Source organism: Trichoderma evansii (assembly GCF_050947405.1).
Source record: "Trichoderma evansii strain SZMC 28006 chromosome Unknown GGI43scaffold_2, whole genome shotgun sequence".
NCBI lineage: Eukaryota > Fungi > Ascomycota > Sordariomycetes > Hypocreales > Hypocreaceae > Trichoderma > Trichoderma evansii.
The window spans coordinates 2343856-2361218 of record NW_028145204.1 but is presented as its reverse complement, the minus strand read 5'-3'; the positions used below and the strand labels follow the sequence as shown (position 1 = coordinate 2361218).

General features: G+C 48.8%; 5 protein-coding genes across 5 annotated transcripts; 2 read left to right on the top strand and 3 right to left on the bottom strand.

Annotated features, from left to right (window-relative positions):
* Nucleotides 1-7: 7 nt before the first annotated feature.
* Nucleotides 8-365, top strand: GGI43DRAFT_379816 (MICOS complex subunit MIC10; the record flags this gene model as incomplete). Its single annotated transcript, XM_083202898.1, has 2 exons — nucleotides 8-82; nucleotides 168-365. The coding sequence occupies 2 exons, from the start codon at nucleotides 8-10 to the stop codon at nucleotides 363-365; spliced, it is 273 nt and encodes a 90-aa protein (XP_083065282.1).
* A 2065-nt stretch (nucleotides 366-2430) lies between these two features.
* On the bottom strand, nucleotides 2431-5887 carry GGI43DRAFT_394298 (Zn(II)2Cys6 transcription factor domain-containing protein). The gene is made up of 4 exons (XM_083204747.1): nucleotides 5068-5887; nucleotides 3958-5015; nucleotides 3310-3904; nucleotides 2431-3250 (listed from the first exon to the last, which is right to left on the bottom strand). Exons 1-4 carry the CDS (start codon nucleotides 5507-5509, stop codon nucleotides 3093-3095), a joined length of 2253 nt encoding a protein of 750 aa, XP_083065281.1. The 5' UTR covers nucleotides 5510-5887; the 3' UTR covers nucleotides 2431-3092.
* A 1037-nt stretch (nucleotides 5888-6924) lies between these two features.
* GGI43DRAFT_164501 (uncharacterized protein) lies at nucleotides 6925-7503 on the bottom strand. The gene has a single exon (XM_083199598.1). The coding sequence runs from the start codon at nucleotides 7332-7334 to the stop codon at nucleotides 7026-7028; it is 309 nt and encodes a 102-aa protein (XP_083065280.1). The 5' UTR covers nucleotides 7335-7503; the 3' UTR covers nucleotides 6925-7025.
* On the bottom strand, nucleotides 7503-9257 carry GGI43DRAFT_164482 (uncharacterized protein). Its single transcript, XM_083199597.1, has 3 exons — nucleotides 8767-9257; nucleotides 8648-8707; nucleotides 7503-8581 (listed from the first exon to the last, which is right to left on the bottom strand). Exons 1-3 carry the CDS (start codon nucleotides 8847-8849, stop codon nucleotides 7672-7674), a joined length of 1053 nt encoding a protein of 350 aa, XP_083065279.1. The 5' UTR covers nucleotides 8850-9257; the 3' UTR covers nucleotides 7503-7671.
* Nucleotides 9258-13365: 4108 nt separating this feature from the next.
* Nucleotides 13366-17200, top strand: GGI43DRAFT_394274 (uncharacterized protein). The gene is made up of 4 exons (XM_083204746.1): nucleotides 13366-13728; nucleotides 14826-15569; nucleotides 15624-15863; nucleotides 15923-17200. Exons 1-4 carry the CDS (start codon nucleotides 13646-13648, stop codon nucleotides 16509-16511), a joined length of 1656 nt encoding a protein of 551 aa, XP_083065278.1. The 5' UTR covers nucleotides 13366-13645; the 3' UTR covers nucleotides 16512-17200.
* The last annotated feature ends 163 nt before the right edge of the window (nucleotides 17201-17363 follow it).

Genomic DNA, 17363 nt, shown 5'->3' with positions numbered 1-17363 from the left:
CGCCACCATGTCCGAGACCACCGCCCCTCGCTCCCCAAGCGCCATTTCCCGGCCTGTTAGCGAAGCGCTTCTCAACGAGAAGGTACCGAGCCGAGCTTAGCCCAGACAGATTCAAATTCTACAGAATGTTTTGTTTACTAATTTAATCTTCTTGAAATCAACAACAGTGGGATCGCTGCCTCTCCAACCTCCTCGTCAAGTCCACCCTCGGTCTCGGATTCGGCGTCGTCTTCTCCGTCCTCCTGTTTAAGCGAAGAGCTTGGCCCGCCTACCTGGGCGCCGGCTTTGGTGCTGGACGAGCCTACGAAGAGTGCAACTTCAACCTGAAGCAGGCCGCCCGAGACCTGAAGAAGCCTTCAGCATAAGCATGATATAAAACAGAAAAAAGGTGGAAAGCCGCGGCTGAGAAGGGGGAGGGGAAAAAAGACAATGGTGGAATGGAAAAATCTCAGCAATGTATAAATTGCACGTGTCGAGGAAATAGAAACATGGCACCGGCTGATGAGGCATAGAGCTTCCATCACGAGCTTCAGGTTGGGCCACATCAAAAATTCTGGCGACAATTCGAAGTTCACTAGTTTTCATATTGTGTTTTTTACTATGTACAACAATTTTTTATCCAAACAATCCCGATCCTCAGAACGCCGACTCCATGACACGTGAACACCAAAAGCTCAATATCTCGAAGACAAGTTCATAAATCACAAATCGAATCGCTATTGCTCATGCCTGTTTTTTGTCAAGCTATTTCCAGGCAACATCATATGCTATGCGGGTTGATCATTCCTTCTTTTTTTCTCATTCATGTTCGTCGTCCCGTCTCTTAGTTAAGAGGGGATTTGTTTTCTTTTCGTTTCGTAAGCTTGCACACGCCAATTTTAACGCCAATCATCAATGCGAGGGCCTTTGCATAACGCCAGTCAAATGCATGGAGCTTTTATAGCCCCGTAATGGTTCGATTTAAGCTCTCCATTCCCGCTGGAGAGCTAGTTTCTTTGGGTAGGTCAAATGGGTTGTGATGTCGAAGATTGCAAAAAGAGCAAAAATAATAATTCATCCGTAGGTAAGCAGTGGTGGTGCTTCAGTAGATGGCACCTCTGTATCGAGGCCGGCCTCTCCCGAAGCAGTGCGGCCGAGTCTTATACGATTCGGCACTTAGGCTCAGCTTCCGGGACTGGCTGTAGAGATCAAGATTGAAGAGAATAATGGCACCAAGCACTGACACCAGGAAAAACACTTCGGCAGCGAGAAGAACAATCTCGAGCCTGATGTCTTCCAAAGAACGCTGCAACTGGACTTCAGACATTTTGATGGTGATGTTTGTGTTTTGATGGAGCTTGTGATGATGACGCTGACGCTGGTGCCCAAACTGTCGGTGTGTACATGAATGGCCTCAGATGGAGCACCGGGGGGATGGTATGCTTATCAGCTGGGGGAGCTTCTGCGGGTGGAAAGTGTCGGGAGGGGGTACAAGGCGGTAAGAAAATAAAGAGGATGAGCTCGTAAGACAAATGCGTCGAGGTGCAGAGGGATATGCAAGAGAATGAGGCCGGTTTATACGTGGTATTTATATATAGGTGTTTGTTTACTTAGGGTCTAGGGATGTGAGGTGGTTTTCTGACCACCGCCCGCCTTACGCAAATTATATCCCCACGACGAGCTGCAGACAGCGCACCACGGCACAGCATAGCGCAGCACAGCACAGCACACAGCACAGCACAGCGGCAGGGAGGCAGTGGCACATCCGTCGAGCCCGTGATGCGGCGGATAGCAAATGAGTGAATAATGGCAATCTGCAGCGGCGGGGACTATGCATGGGCTTGCATATTCGTGCCCTCTTCGCCTGCCAGAGGTTCGCATCGCGGCCCAAAGGACAAGAGCGACTGTCCACGCGACCCTCATGCAGCCTTTAACCTTTGGCCGGCGCCTCGGCCATCGTCGCCAGGATACGGGCTAATTAAAAGCTGCATTTCTACAGCGCCTTTGGGCAGCGGTGGATTACGCAGAAACAGCAGGTTTTTATCATGTGTCAAGAGCAGGGGTGGTTGCATTTCCCCCCTCCAGAGCAGCCCCGGAAGAGGTTTCGGATGCGGCGAGAAAGACGAAGAAAAAAAATCCTCATGAATCAGTCAGAGCTTGGGAAGCAATGGAGGCTAGTACTATGTATGAGCATGTGGGAAGAACCACCAAAACGGTAAGACGAAAATAGTCAGCTTGCCGTCATGTTTTAAGGCAGAAGAGAATCCATTTCCATCTAGCACGCAAATATGACCCAAAGCAAGTAAATGAATCGCTCTAGGTTGATTAATCGTGCGAATAAAAAGTGTATCGAAGAAAGGAAAGAAAAAAAAGTAAAAAGTGAGGCACGCGACGGCCCGCTGTATACTAGCAAACGCAATCATTGATATCACGTGATAAATCAGGGTCTCTCCGAGCTTTTTCATCATAAAACGCTCCGCTTTTCCAAGCAATCACAAATTTTCTCAACCTTCCATCTGCACTGGCACATGCTTTGATGCAGACAGCAAAAAAAGATCGAGAGCTGCTGCAATTGTGGCTGTTCTCGACTGCACAATGATCTCATGGCTTCTGTATCCTACGACCATTAGGCAGATATTATCGCCTGAGATCAATTGGTAAGTTTGGGAGAGGAATTTGTGCGCCTCTCTGCATGTGATTCTTGATACGTACCCACGATTTGCCTACACCTCGCCGCTTTCAATGCGCAAGCGTGTCAACTACTTTTTTATCGTTCGATGTGGGAGATTTAACCAACGGTCTAGACAACCAGTCTGTTCCACCCTGATACCATTGAGAAAATGTGTGGCATCGGGACTAAAACCAGACGAACATATCATATGATGTTCTTTGTGAGCTTGCCGTGACTGTAAACTTTGAAATTGCCTGCTATATCAAAGCATCTATGTATAATATGTGTGTTCATTCGCATGTATTATGTATTCGTACGAAACCTGATATAACTCCATATAACCCGGATATCCAATATCCTGCCGCCACTTGTACTATATCGTCAAAATGCCCATTATCTACCTATAAAAAGGGGATATTCATGAAAAGCAAAAGAAATCAGATCATATCTTGCTTGCGAAGATTACGCTTTCGTTAGTAAATGATAGCAAAAACTTGGCCACCAGGCGCCCAGTATAAAGGAATGATGTATCCATGGGATATGGATGCTCCTCTCTGTGGAGCAGGAGCTCATCATCAGCGAGAAATTGCATGTCTTGCCCTGCAGCAACCGTTAGTATTCTGGTGTGGGGTAATCTAGCAGATGGTGGGAAAACTCACAGTCTTCTCCATGGAAGAGCTCCCTCAGGTTCTGTACCATTTCCACCGCCGGAGCGTCAAGTTCACCCTGCTCAAGGAAGGCGTCGTCGAATAAAGGATTGAAGCTCCTTGTATTTGCATCCTTTGTGTGGGTCTGATAGAGGTGGTGGAATTGATACGCAAATTGCTTGAACGGCATGTTCTCCACCTCCTTACAGGTATCTTGCGCAAGTGATCTCTTGTATTTGGGCGAGGATGTGTTTCTCAGATCAATCTCATTTTGTGATACGACAAAGTTATCTGCGGCCGTCTCAACAGCTTCCATGAACAGGCAAAGAACCAAGAAGGATGCAAGACACGGTGCCCATTCTCGTCGGAGCTTGGGTTTGAGTGACTTAGAGAATAGCTCAAAGAGAGTTTGCATATCACGCAAAATGAGCTCGTCGACGAGCGACTTGATTTGCCGGGCAAGTACTCGGGGGGTGACCCAGGGAGTATTCTGGGGTACAAGCCCAGTTGGCTGTAGGGCGAGGATGGATTGGCGTGTCAAGCAAAGATGCCGTGTCATGACATAATGCATGGTATAGATGGAAAGGGCGCGCTTAACCATTGTAGACTTAATTCCAATTAGCTTTTTCTTTCTTTATCTTGTATTATCATTCGACTCACATCTGACTGTTTTGCAAAGTTTTGCACAATCGCAAGAATCTTGTTAGGAAGCCTAGTAGATCTGAATGAGTCCGTCAACTGATCTGCAAGCAATGGCTCATTCACCAGTGCTTGAATGTATCCCTTGGTCAACTTTTTCATTTCGTCCTTCTGAGGGCCCTTGTTAAATTCGATACCAATGGGAGCAGATCCCTGTGACTGAAGATCAACCTGATTCTTCTCATTACTCAGATGCCAGTGTTGCAAAACGTCGCACGTCTTGGCTGTGAAGAATTTGGCTTGAAGCGTCAATGTAGTCGTAAATCGTGGCCCTGAGGAGAGTTCAACGCTGCAAAGCCGTTCAGATCCATTCACAGTAAAGCCTTCAACATTCTCAGTGATGAAGCTAGTCATGGCATCCCTCTTAAAATGCCCACGAATGAAGTCGGGAAATAGCACCGGAAGAAAGTCCTGAAACTGCCAGCATACCACTTGTGGAACTGAAAGCATAAGCTTCTTGCAGTGCTTACACGGCCTCTCCTTATCACACTTGACTTTGCGGCTATGGCAGCAAAAGCATGCACCCACTCTCCGAACCTGCAGTGCGCTCTCTTTTGTCTCATTCGCCAGGGGGCCTTTCCGGCCCTTTTGTGTTGTCCTCATGGCCTCGAAGCATTCAAAGGGGTTCGGCTTCCCAGCACGAGCATTGATTGTCGTCGGTGTCATAATAACAAATTTACCAGGTGAATCGCTCTTGTTCTTCTCGACTTTTCCGCCAATTACTTTGCGCATCGTCTTTCCTGATTTGCTGCTCCCTTCGGACTTGATAGCAGGCGATTTCGGACTCGATGAGGAGACGATGCTTAGTTGACTTGGCGAAGAGATCATGTCCTCAAACACAAACTTGCTTTCGGAAGCAGCGATACTAGGACTTGTCTGGTGCCATGATGATATGCTGGGATCTGAGGGTAGTGACTGGAGTGCATTTCGCTGAGGCAACGTCTGTTGTACTGGACTTGTCTGATTGATTATTGAAAACGGGTCGGCTTGGAAATCGTTCATAAAAGGTGTTGTAAGATCTATATATCCATCAATATCACCGAATCCTCAAATATTCACGAAGTAACCTACCGTTAAGATCTTGTGGCTGGAAATCCGATGAACCAGACGGCATAAACAGATACTGCTGCGGCGTCAAGAATGCATCGTTCTGTGGAAACGTCGCACTCACACTGCCGGGAGATCCCTCAACAGTGCTCGGGAAAAGATCAGAGGTTATAAACTCAGTATCCGGCTGATATGTGGTGCTGGCCGGAAGAAAGACTGTAGGGTCCATATCCACGACGGAACCAGGCGAGAGCCCGCCCTGAGATGGTGTAGAAACATGGCCGACGATAGCGAAGCCGTTTAAACTGCCGCTTGCTGGGCTAGGTAGGAATCCTATTGATCCCGTAACGGAAGCGCCGCTCGAATAATCAATGTACTGCCATGATTCATCGGTGTCGCCAGTAGACTCGAAGTCGTAGACTGACGCAGAATGCGGGGATGCGTTTTGAGAAGTTACTGAAGCCATGATGAATCAACTGAAGTTGTGCCTGCCAAGGCCAAGAAATAAAGGCAAGAAATCGGCTCCAGAGCTTGGACCGCTTCAACCGTAGACAGCTGCTGAATCCTAGTCGTTTTTATTTCTTTGCGCCAAGTCGTTGGCAATTCGCGGCAGATGTAGTTCCGTATTGCGCAATGTATTCGTCTTGTATAAGGTGGCGGCAATAGCTGCAACTCTAGCCAGCAAGACTCACTCCATTTACTCCAACTATCGTGCCAATGTGCCAGAAAACAAAGCCAACATCAGCGACGGCAGTATACTACTAGGAATATCGAGGCACAATAATTATTGATTTTTAAAGTCCAAGCCGTTCGGTCGCAAAACCGAGCTTACGGTCGCTGTAGCTGATGCCGTTGAATCGCTGCGGCGACACCAGCATCCGCCGCTAACCGGAATAGAACACCGAACCACCTTGCTATCAATCGGAAGCGGCACCGTCATTGGCGGTCTCTGATGGGGCCGGCAGCTCGAGTCTGGATCCAGCCATTCACAGGCCTGGACTGAAGCACATGCATTGGCTGGGCCCAATTGGGAACTTGGGCATGTGTATTTTATCCAAGACAGATTTCACGTTCTTTATTATACAACGGCAGTGGATGAATGAGTGAATACTAAAAAACGATGGCCTCTTTAGTCGTGAGGCTGGAATATCATTACGGCTTCAGAGTATACAAAGAAGGAGAGAAAAGAGTCACTTAAGGATAGATTACTCAATCAAAAAGTACATAGAAGGGCCATAGTAGTCATTCCATCTACAACGTTATAGCTCTCAACACCGTACAAAGCAACGATTACCGACATCCAATCGAGACACCGAGCTGTGCCGCCAGCCTCGCACTACGATTCAGCCTCGAGGTTCCAAGGCACATTTCCGCCAGGGACAGTGCACCATATCAAAGTATCATTTCAGGACATCATGCCACACTCGGAATCCTATTTTTGTATTTATATTTAGCCCACGTTCATTGTCTTTGCTGCCCACAGCAGCGCTTCTCTATACCTAGCCTACATATGGACAACGTCGTGATTTGTCAGTTAGCCCTAACCCAACCTATATTCACCACTTGCAGATTAAAAAGGCTTCTTTCTACCAAATATCAGACATTAGTCCTGCAACTCTACAGCAAATCTGCTGGAGCGTTGCAATACCTGATTACATCACAAACGCATCTCAGTGCAGCAGCCAACTCACTATATATACAGATCTTTACTTTATACGGTTTAACTTCTATGAGCACATTATGCATGAGGCAGCACAAACCTTGCCAGTTGCTCTATAATACAGCCATCATCAATTATTCATTTTCCAACATCTATCTTCAATTGCACACGCTCATTGGTCATGGCATGTCATCATCCCCAGAGAATGCACAGGGTACATAGTGCAGAGCAGTATAGCCCAATCGCCGTCTCGAGCAATGACACAGCTGCCTCGCATGGCTCCATTTTCATTCTCCCCACAGCATTTCCTCACTCTTCTTTCCTAGGAAGATCCTTTCCTTATTTCCCCCTTTAAAAATTGCAGCAGATAATATGTAGTAGTAAGGTTGATTATCAAGATACTTAATACAGGTAATGCAATAATATGTATTGGGGTCTCATGCCGACTGGTCAATTGAAAGATACCTGATTCGTTATCAAGATCAGGTATAGTTGCACAGCTTGTTCGCTGATGATGACTGAAAAATGAATGTCCTGTAGTTTCCAAATGCAAGGGCCACCATGACACGGGCCAAAATCGGAGGATTGTAATAGTATAAACAGCAGAACCAGAAAGAACAGAAAACATCATAGTCCCCAATACAGCCCGTCATTTTACATTGCTCAAGCAGGCCGCCTTAGAGCATACCTTTTTTGGTTTACGTGTCGTCATCATCATTGGTAATGGCGTAGCATGTGTAAATATTGTAAACTGGAACCAAATAGTTAGTCATGTATGGATAGGTATAAGAAGAGGGCAAAAGGGGCTTGATGGGGGTGTAACGCACACAAATATATATATTCTCCTATTTCCTTTTTTGTTGAACGGAAAACGTAAAAAAAATCATCAGTCATTTTCAAATTTTGCAGTCTCATAATAAACGTGATCATTAATGCCAAAAAGAGACTGGTGGAGATGGGAAGAAGTTTTAAGATCGGAATCGCGCATTGGCACGCTCCTGTATCTGCTTCTCCGTTGAAACGTATAGTCGGTCGAGATAGTCCATCGCCGACGCATCTTTCAGGATTTTAGCCACCTGAATTCCAGCGGAAATGAGCTGGAGGATGTTGCGATCATCTTTCAGAGGGCGGCTCTGATGTTTAGCGGCATGCCGCATCTCTAGTGAATTCTCGAGGATTGTGACAAATTGCTTGATTTGTCCGTTATATAGCACTCGAGCAGGAATGCGTCGCTTGGTGGCAAGTCTCTTCAAGAGGTAAACCCACTCGGTCCACTCTCGATCTTGCGGCCTCTCTACGGGCCTCATGTCTTGAGTCAATGGGATTGGAAACTGGTATTTAGCCACGAAATCATAGGCGCATTGAGACAACCGGTCATTGACCTGGTTGAGAACGTTGTCTTGTTCCTGCACGTGAAGGTTGGTTGGCAGATGCGGAAGTTCTCTCTCCTGCATAGCAATAACATCAGGTGGCGGGCGCTGTAGGAATTGATGAGGGCCATCAAATTCGTCTCGATTCGACGGTCGTCGCTGCGATCGAGCCTTGTTGTTTTGCTGCTTTGGCTTGTTGGTAGGCATGCCGAAGTCCAGGCCGTTGTCCAAGGAGTAGTCGGACAGGCTTGGAGAGGCAATGATATCATCGACTGAGCCTGTTGGTGAATATCTGCTCTGTCCATCCCAGGCAGACGATCTGCTGCGCTTGTGAGATCCATATACCGGGCCGGGGTAGATGGAATTGGAACCGCTGTTTGCCCCAGGTGGAGAGCGAGGGACATAGGATTGCTGGGCCGACGCTGGAGGATCGATTCTCGAAAAGTTTGCGTTCGACGGCGCGGGAGGGCTATCAGCCCAGGGATAAGTGCTGGTCGTGAAGTTCATGCTTTAGTACATTATGGTAAGCTTTGGCGTTCGTCAACTGGTCTGTTATGAGCTTGTCTTGTCTCACCTGGAAACTGGATATAGGTTACCAGCAAGTCTGCCGCCGTTATATGGTTCAGCGAAAAGGCTATGTCCGGGTTAGTCAAATACACTTCTTTCTTCTAGGCTGGAGTTGTCAAGTCGCACCTGCGAGGCGGGTTCCAGTGGTTGTTGGTGGCGGAAGGCATGTTGTAAGCAAATCCAGGCTGTGCCATGTTTTCAGGGCTCATAATGCAGCGATATACGTCCGGAATTGATGGATAAACAAATACCAGACGCAACAAGAACAATAAATACTTGCTTAAGGAAAAAGACAGAAGCGAAGAAAAAGACAGGCAGGAAAAAGGAGATACAGATAGGTTCAAAAGAGCACTGTTAGAGGCCTGCAGAATCCGGCAAAAGTAAATCCAGCCAGCACCGTGGGCATTGATCCTATTGCAAGCAATCCAGGAGGAACTTCCAAGCTTCCCGAAGAAAAGAAAAATCCAAAGGAGGGAGTAGTATTCCGAAGGAGATGAAGGTCCTTTGGGTTTTCTCACAAGGTGAGCTATAGCTATAGGCGGTGTGTTGGACAGCTAAGGCGACCAATCCAGAATGGACAACTTCAAGCTGGGCTGTAGCTCCCTGGCGGGTATGTAAGTTGTGGTATCAGGCACTAAATTCAGTGCGAAGGCCCGAATCGTCCTTAAGGATCCAAAATTCCAGGCAATAGAGGAATAGACGCTGCTCGCCTAGGCAAGATAGACCTGTAAGACAACTGCTTCGTCAGCCCCGGAATGGACACGCTTTATGTACTACTATGCACAGGTAGGTTGATCAAGCTCACGCAGTAGGCTCAGCACTTAGCACTCGTTAGTGTTTAGAGCAGAGCAGGGCGGCCCCGGTCTCAGTCGATCACTAGTAATGCTCGGGTTGGCATCGAGAGGCGCGAGGAGAGGAGAGAAAAATCGACAGGCACAGCCAAGTCTGGGTACGTCGAGGCCACCTGTTTCGTCCCAAGTAATCGGGCGCCTACGACTAGATCCGGGGTCAACGGGCCCGCGCTTGAGAGGTGCAAGGGGAAGCTCTTTCATACGTGTAGTCTGGTCTTGTTTCTCGCTCGCCGCTGGTGGAGCGCGGGCTGGGCTCCAGGAACGTTGTGGACGTCGGCGGAAGCCTTCGGTGGGACGAGATGCCGTATCAAGGTCAAGGGTGCGAGCCGACAGCTACAGGCTGGAATGCTGCAACCAATCTGTGACTTACGGCAAAAGACAGGACCAGAGTGGCAAACCCCCGAGGCTGTTTCATGACGCGGGTGATGCTCTCTAACCTGCTTTTTGGAGGAGGGAAGAGCAGAGTTGCTTCATGGATCTCGTCGCCTTGCAGGACATTTGGAGCGAAACACACGATCGTGGGGTAGGGCAGGTTTTGGTTGGGCTCCGCTGATTGTTGCCCAAAGCTCAAAGCAGTAACGGCGGTCATCCTAGTCGTTGGGGTCCGGAATTTCCAGGCAGTGAAAATGGCAAGGGAAGCGGTCAATGCATGTGGTAGGCTGATGTTCGTTTGGGCATCAACATGGAAATTATTAGGCTGCATCTGCTCCAGCCCAACCATATTGATCCGGACAAGCTGCCCACTTAGATCAAGGCATGGGCCACCCACGACTGGAAACATTCATGCGAGGACAAGCGGATCCGCGAAAGAGAAGCAGGTGAGGAGCTTTCGACGATGAATTCAGCCGAATTGCCCGTACCGTATGCCGAGAACTGCTCGAGCTTCGCTGAGATTTCACGCCGTGAGCCGTAAAAAGAGCTTCCCAGCGGGCTTGGGGTGCATGTAGTCGGCCAATCCGGCTGAATACATGTACATGTAGCATCTTGTAGTGCTTTAGGCAGCATACAGGAGACACATCGGCATTGGTTGAGGTTTATGCATGCATTTCGCATGCACATTCAAGGTACTCGGAGCTCTGAAGAGCTGGATAGAGCTCGAGGCCAAGCTCGGAGCTCTCTGTCAGGATCACGGTCGATTGGGCAATTGGATTGGAAGATTGGCGGCATAAGCTTGATCGGGGATAAGCGAGCACGCGAGAGCAAGGCTTGCCCGAGGACATGGATGAACCTCTGGCGTTCCCGTTTCATGGGTTGGACAATATCGATCGCAATTTCTCGATGGCTTTTAGAGTCGACGGGGTACCTGGAACAAACCAGCGAGCTAACACGAATTCGGGTGCGCTGCAAGGTACTGGATAGGTACTGCTATTAATACCTGGTATTCCTACTACTATCTAGAGTATATCGCCAGATGCATCTGATTCCGATACTCACTGCAGTCTCGGATCACGGAGTATATGCTCGAGTACCTTGCAGGACTGAGGAACCCAAGATTGCTTCAGTTTGAGCTCACCTACGCAGCCGCTCTCTAGTGCGTTGCTCACCGGAGTGCGTGGAGACGTTGGGAGTCAATCTCGTATACGGAGCGGCGTAAAAGCAGCCGAGACAGTTTTGACAACTGTCCCAAAGCAGCAATGCGTGGCTTTCTGTCACATTATACTACAAGTACTACATGTACTCCGTAGACAACCTAAATTTGCGGAGTGTCAACCAGGTCGGTCCTAAGGAGCACAAGCGCCATTGTACTAGCATTGCCAAGTACTCCTGTTTATTCTAGAATGTTACTGTGCGTGTGTGGCACTTGGACGTAGTGCGAATGTTAGCACGACTCCTAAACATAGCAAACCATGAGCTGGGCATTACGAATCAGTCAGGCCTCAACCTACCGCCCCGGTTACATCCGCCAAACCTTGTTTTCGGCGTGGAGCTCGGGACAGTGGATCCAACTCAAAATGATCGGCAAATCTGAGCATCAAAACAGTGCAAAGCAAACAGGGAACGATTCCGCTCCAATCTCCGTCCAAAACGGAGCGTGATACTGCCAGATTTTTTGCAAATTCCAGCAATGAACGGCGCTGGAAATATCAAAAATTCATGACATGGGTGAATTTTAGAATACAGAGAATGGAATAGATGGCTTATTAGTAAAGAAGAAAGGAAAGAGCGTGGTTGAAAGGAGCAGATGGCATGAAAGCTGATTATGATAATAATCGGGCAGCCATTTCGATGCAATAGCACTCCAGCCGAGCCCAACGGGCTGATACTACCGGCGTCCCAGACGGAAATTGAAATCAGCCCATCCGGTATTAGCCTTCAGGCAGCATAGAAGATTTTATGAAGCCTGGCCGATCATCATAATGCCTCGCCGCGGCTGAAGGCTAGGTTCGGTGTAAGACTGCGGCTGAGGACTCCTGCGAACGAGATTGAGCACACTTATGCACACAGCACTTGCTGTATTTCCTGCCTGGGGCAGAATCTGTACCAATGGAGAGATCCGATAGGTCCTTGATGGGTTGTATCAGTTGTCGTCGGGCAATAAAGCAGCCTACAGAGAGAGAACCGGTCCTTCCTGCGCATACAGTTGACAGATGCGAGCACCAGAAAGGATATTAGAGTTGCCGCCGGGATAACGTCCATTTCCTTGGGATATAGGATACAGCATCAAGTATCAGAGGCAGCTTCAGGCCATCTGTATATACCAATATCCAGAAATTTATGCTGTAGATATCAATATCGTCGCGAGAGTTTTGGTTCTTCCAGGAGAGGGGGAGGAGAATCGAGCACGAAAGATACTGCCAGGCGGCTTAGCTAATGCAGCAGTCACTGCAGTCTAGGCTGTCTCAACCTCGATCGCTCTCCTCCAACCAGTCGACACGTCGTCTTCTCTTTTATTTCAATGGCTCACCTGCTCGCGCGCGGTGACGAAATGGCTGAGCAGGTGCATAATCGCGTTTCTGCGTGATCACTGTCGACGCTCTTTATTCGTCTGCGACGCTCCCTGCCTGCATGCCAGCGCATCTCGTCTGGCGGCATTTTGGACGTTGGTGCTGATAAACCCCGCTTCCAAGACTCTGAAGCGGCCAACGAGAGGCTCGAGATACCCTCGCGCGGTCCACCATGTTACGCTTCACCATGCAGAGTGCAGCGCCTGATACGAGCCGCCGACAGCATGTACAACACATACAGTAGGCTGACTTGACCGGCCCTGGGGTGTGGCCGCCGGCAAAGACGGAACTGAAGCTGCTCTCAACGCCATCCCGAGTTGTTTTCTTGGCTCGACATGGCCTGAGACAGCTACGACTAGTTACTGTTAGTTATCGACCAGGGGGATGCTCAACCGCCGTGCCTTTCCACAGACTGGCAATTTCCTGGCGACGAACAGTTACTTCACGGCTTGCCTCATTTTTCTTTCACTGGGGAGGCATTATATGTCAAACCAGACCAAACGCAACAACACGCGGCACCGCCTCACCGACCGTCTCCTCCTCCTGCAGCTACGGCAGAGAAAAATTTTTCGTTGGTGCCCGCCTACTCTGCACGCTGTGTTGTCCTGCAGCCATCACCACTGCTCATCACTTTGCACGACGATGCTCGTCAATGATAGGGTCTTCCTTCGGTCTCGTGCTCCACTAGATCCATCCGACAACCAAGGAAGAGACCCGGCCAGCGCCAACACACCATGCAGGCCCCTGTAAAGCGAGCCTATCATCCTCAATGAAAACACGCCAGCGCACTCCTGCGGCCAGCACAGAGGCCATTGCGGCGGCCGTTTATTGGCATTGCTGAGTGGTGAGACACGCTTGCGGCGGGGGTATTGCGCCTACTCAGACCAAGAATCAGACTGGACTGCAATGATAAAACCCGCAGGGCCCCCTCGTTGCCCAACTTCCGCTCCTGTTTCTTCTTTCTGCCCAACGGTTTCTGCCCAAAACATCCTTGAATCCCTTATCATCGTACCAAGACCGACTTTTCGCTTCTCATTTGTATCCACTTGCAGCCCCCATCTCATCAGTCAGCCATCAGGAACTGCAAGTAAACCCAAGGGACTTTTTCGTCGCCACCATCATCACTTCGATCTTCACCGTCAACTCTTCCAAGTTGACCTGCCGGATCTGCCATCCAGGGCCCTGTTCACAGATTCCATCCGGGATACAATGACAGCTGCTCTTTTGCCTCACCAGGCGAACATGCCTAGCTATAATGCTGTTGACCTTGATGAGGTCTCTTCGCTGCCCAGGTACTGTTTTCTTTATGCTCAGGATATTGCGTGTTTTCTGCTTTTTGCTTTTGCTTTTTGCTTTTCGTTTTGTTTCTGTTTTTCAATTTTCATGTTGAGCGAGATATCATGTAATTTCTTTTCCTCTTGTTTCTGTCAGCTTGTCTTGCCGCCTTGAAACCAGCCACAGGATACACCAGGATGCCAAAAAGCCATTGGAATAGCCACGCGGACCTTCTGAACGGAACAGAACTTTTCTTTTTCTTTTTTTTTGGAACAGGACTTGTCCAGCCGGACAAGGAAACAAATGAGAAATCAATGAAATATATAATTTTTTGGCCTCGTGCCAGCGGTAAGTGCGGCCCGCTATTTGAATTGAAGCGACAGATTTTCGATATCTTCCATTGGCCAAATCTTTTGCGTGAGCCACGTATATGTTACGGAGAACCTGCGGAGCCCAAGGACCTTCTGGACCATCCAGCGAATGTGCGGACCTGCTTTTCTTAGATCTTAGGATGACCTATCACCGCACGATCTACGACTGTACAGCTGGCCCTAAGCGGTCTACACGTGGACTTGGACGGAAAGCAGTTTAATTTGACTGCGAACGCAAACTTGCAGAAGCGGATCTGTGACAACTGGCCTTACTCTGATCTGGACCTTCACCGACTCTAAATCCATGGATCTTTCGACTCACGTGTCTGGACCTTGTTGGCCTTTCGGTTCGAAATGAATGTACGCGACTCTGAATTTTTGTTAGCTTTGTTCTTTTGCTTTGCCATTTTTTTTTTTTTTTTCCCTGCTTGACTTGGAACCCCAAATCGACCCAAAACAGGACTACACCGGACCACGCCGGATTACGCCAACTCATCATTTGAAGCCGGAGCCCAATATGGATACTTTTCATGGGATTGTGAAGACTTGCTGTCAGAACAACTACCTATTTTGTATATGGCTCGGTTTGTGTGACCATGTTCCCCTGTTGACCCTACGATTAACTTGCTGACTCTCCTCGTAGGATCAAAGTTGAATCCCAAGCCTAGTCTTGTTTATTTCTATTTTCTCTTTTTTGCGTTGATGAATCTTGGTGGTGAGAACTGCACACTAACCTGACCTAGCAACTTCAGCTACTCTCAGTCATCTTTGGCTGCGCCTACCCCTGCCATGTTTTCTTTTTCTCATACAGAACCAACGGCGGACCTTATGAACGGTTCGTCGTGGGGTGCAAATGCAGAAGGGCCACAGAACTTACATGATTACCCGGACAATGGATCATCGCACTCAGGAGATGCCGAGGAATATCTTTTTACATCTGGTCATAACTCACCTAGGGGACCCAGACTTGATCAGGCCCAACCCGCTGAGGTGGCATGGGCCGCTCCCAAAGCGCCCATGTCCATCCACATAGGAGCCCAGGCTATGTCTCGAGCTAGCTCGAGCCGCTCCAACGGCTCTGCTGTTTCACCGACACAGATGTCTAATATGAGCACTAGAGGTAATGCACAAGCTTTCCGGAGTGGACCTCAATCTACTGGCTCCATGGCCGGAATGGATTCCTGTCTCTTGAACTCAGATGCCCATGGTGTTTCATCCCACCTTTACTGGTCCGACTACGCCTCTCTCGAAATGGGCCTGGGTGCCGATGGCGTTGCTTTCCCGGTCCACAACGTGAACCCACTCCACGTGGTTCCATCTCAGATGCACTTTGCCAATGATGCTGTTCCGGATGCATCATCCCCCAGCACCTGGGATTGTTTTTCTAGCTCCATCTCCAGAACTTCCTCCCCTGCTACCATTGATGATTCATGGCAGTCTGCTCCTTTTAGCCCTGCCTCTTCCCCCGAGCTTTGCCAATCGCCTAGGTATGTTATATTCCACAATGTGGATGAACTATCTTCTTACCGGCTCGATTTTAGAGACAGAAAAATCCCCATGATGCCAGAGGACCTTCACAAACACGCCGTCTCCCAGATGGAAGATGCTTCCTCTCTTCCCCAAGCCTATACCGCTCGCCGACAGGGAAATGAGGGAGAGTCTGCCCGAGACCATGCCTTGTACAAGAACGTCACTCCTAAGGGAGACGGTCTCTTTCACTGCCCCTGGGAGGGCCAGCAAAACTGCAACCACAAGCCCGAGAAGCTTAAGTGCAACTACGAGTAAGCCTGGGTGATCCTGCCCTTTTCGATTCAAATGCTAACCAACAACCCTCTTACAGCAAGTTTGTTGACTCCCACTTGAAGCCCTACCGATGCAAGGCTGATGCTTGCGAGGGCGCCAGATTCTCCTCTACTGCCTGCCTCCTTCGCCACGAGCGTGAAGCTCATGGTCTTCATGGCCATGGTGATAAGCCTTTCCTCTGCATGCACGAAGGTTGTGAGCGATCAATTCCTGGCAGCGGTTTCCCGCGCCAGTGGAACCTGCGCGACCACATGAAGCGAGTTCACAATGATCACGGCAGCGCTGGTAGCTCCCCTACTGGAGCTGCTCAGCAGGCCGCCAAGGGTCGCAAGCGCAAGTCTGATGCTTCTGATGCCCAAGGCTCCACCAGCCGCAAGGCCTCAATCAAGTCCATGCCTGCCCCAGAGCCAAAGCAGCCCCCTGTCAAGCCTCTCATTGAACAGTGGATGGACCACCACAAGGTGGTTTCTGATATGCTTAGCCGAATGACCAAGCCCAATGATGTCCACAACCTCCAGCACATTTCTGAGGCCCAGAAGCACCTTGAGGCTATGCTCAAGATGACTTCGGCCCAAGTGAACATCAAGACTGAGTTGGCACCCAATGGCCGACACTACTTGCCTTGAAGTATTGATGATGGGTCGTGTTTTGGTCTCTCGTTTATTATCATGATATAGCACCACGCGGGCTGTTTCCTTTTTCTATTTGCATCATATACATACACCCCTCACATAGGATGAACGCCAGTGTCAGAGGATGCTGAGCTTACCCGGGATATGAATCCCAGGGGGCGTCCCGCGAGTTAACAGTCTCGCATAGTGGGTTACGTCCATCACGGACTGCTAAGCCTAGCAGAATAGTGGCTGTGCGCACCACAAAATCTCCCTCAGAGAAGGGCTGTTGGGCAGAGCTCATCATGCTACTTCGGGGTTTGAGCCGGAGCGATGTTTCCATCGAGTTTATGGATGAATCAAAAGCATCACAGTTTTGTTTGTTTTATTGTTTTCTTTCTTTCTTTCTCAGATGCTAAAAGTACTGGTTGGAATGGGTTTGGGTTTGGAATTGGACCTGGATTTGGATTTGGATTTGGATTTCGGCTTGGATTTTGGGTTTGAAAGGGATAAACAGCGTTTGATTTGATATTCATTCTTGTCTTCACATGGTTTTTTTCTTTGTCAATACCCACAGTTTCATTTTGGTACTTAGATTTAGATGCCTTTTTTTTATAGGGCACCGGCATTCGTTCAGCCAGTTTCACTGGAGATGATTTTCTTAGAATATTTTTTTGGTTTGAATATATATTTTCATGATGACAATGAATACACTGCTCCTTGCTCGCTACTCAATAGTGTTCTTGGCTCATTGACTCCCCTGTAAATAATGCTGCCTCCGCCATAACCCTAACATTACAGGGCTCTATTAGCAACCCATCCGCTATATGCTGAGGCCTTCATACGTAAAAACTTCACTAGGTATTC

Excerpts from the sequence above, each read along its gene's own strand:
- GGI43DRAFT_394274 (XM_083204746.1), top strand. The coding sequence starts at position 13,646 with ATGACAGCTGCTCTTTTGCCTCACCAGGCGAACATGCCTAGCTATAAT. Across the intron at positions 13,729-14,825 it reads GAGGTCTCTTCGCTGCCCAG|CAACTTCAGCTACTCTCAGT; the intron begins GTACTGTTTTCT and ends AACCTGACCTAG. Across the intron at positions 15,570-15,623 it reads GAGCTTTGCCAATCGCCTAG|AGACAGAAAAATCCCCATGA; the intron begins GTATGTTATATT and ends GCTCGATTTTAG.
- GGI43DRAFT_164482 (XM_083199597.1), bottom strand. The coding sequence starts at position 8,849 with ATGAGCCCTGAAAACATGGCACAGCCTGGATTTGCTTACAACATGCCT. Across the intron at positions 8,708-8,766 it reads CACTGGAACCCGCCTCGCAG|CCTTTTCGCTGAACCATATA; the intron begins GTGCGACTTGAC and ends ACCCGGACATAG. Across the intron at positions 8,582-8,647 it reads AACCTATATCCAGTTTCCAG|CATGAACTTCACGACCAGCA; the intron begins GTGAGACAAGAC and ends AATGTACTAAAG.
- GGI43DRAFT_394298 (XM_083204747.1), bottom strand. The coding sequence starts at position 5,509 with ATGGCTTCAGTAACTTCTCAAAACGCATCCCCGCATTCTGCGTCAGTC. Across the intron at positions 5,016-5,067 it reads CCAGCCACAAGATCTTAACG|ATCTTACAACACCTTTTATG; the intron begins GTAGGTTACTTC and ends ATGGATATATAG. Across the intron at positions 3,905-3,957 it reads ACTTTGCAAAACAGTCAGAT|TCTACAATGGTTAAGCGCGC; the intron begins GTGAGTCGAATG and ends ATTGGAATTAAG.
- GGI43DRAFT_164501 (XM_083199598.1), bottom strand. The coding sequence starts at position 7,334 with ATGATGTTTTCTGTTCTTTCTGGTTCTGCTGTTTATACTATTACAATC.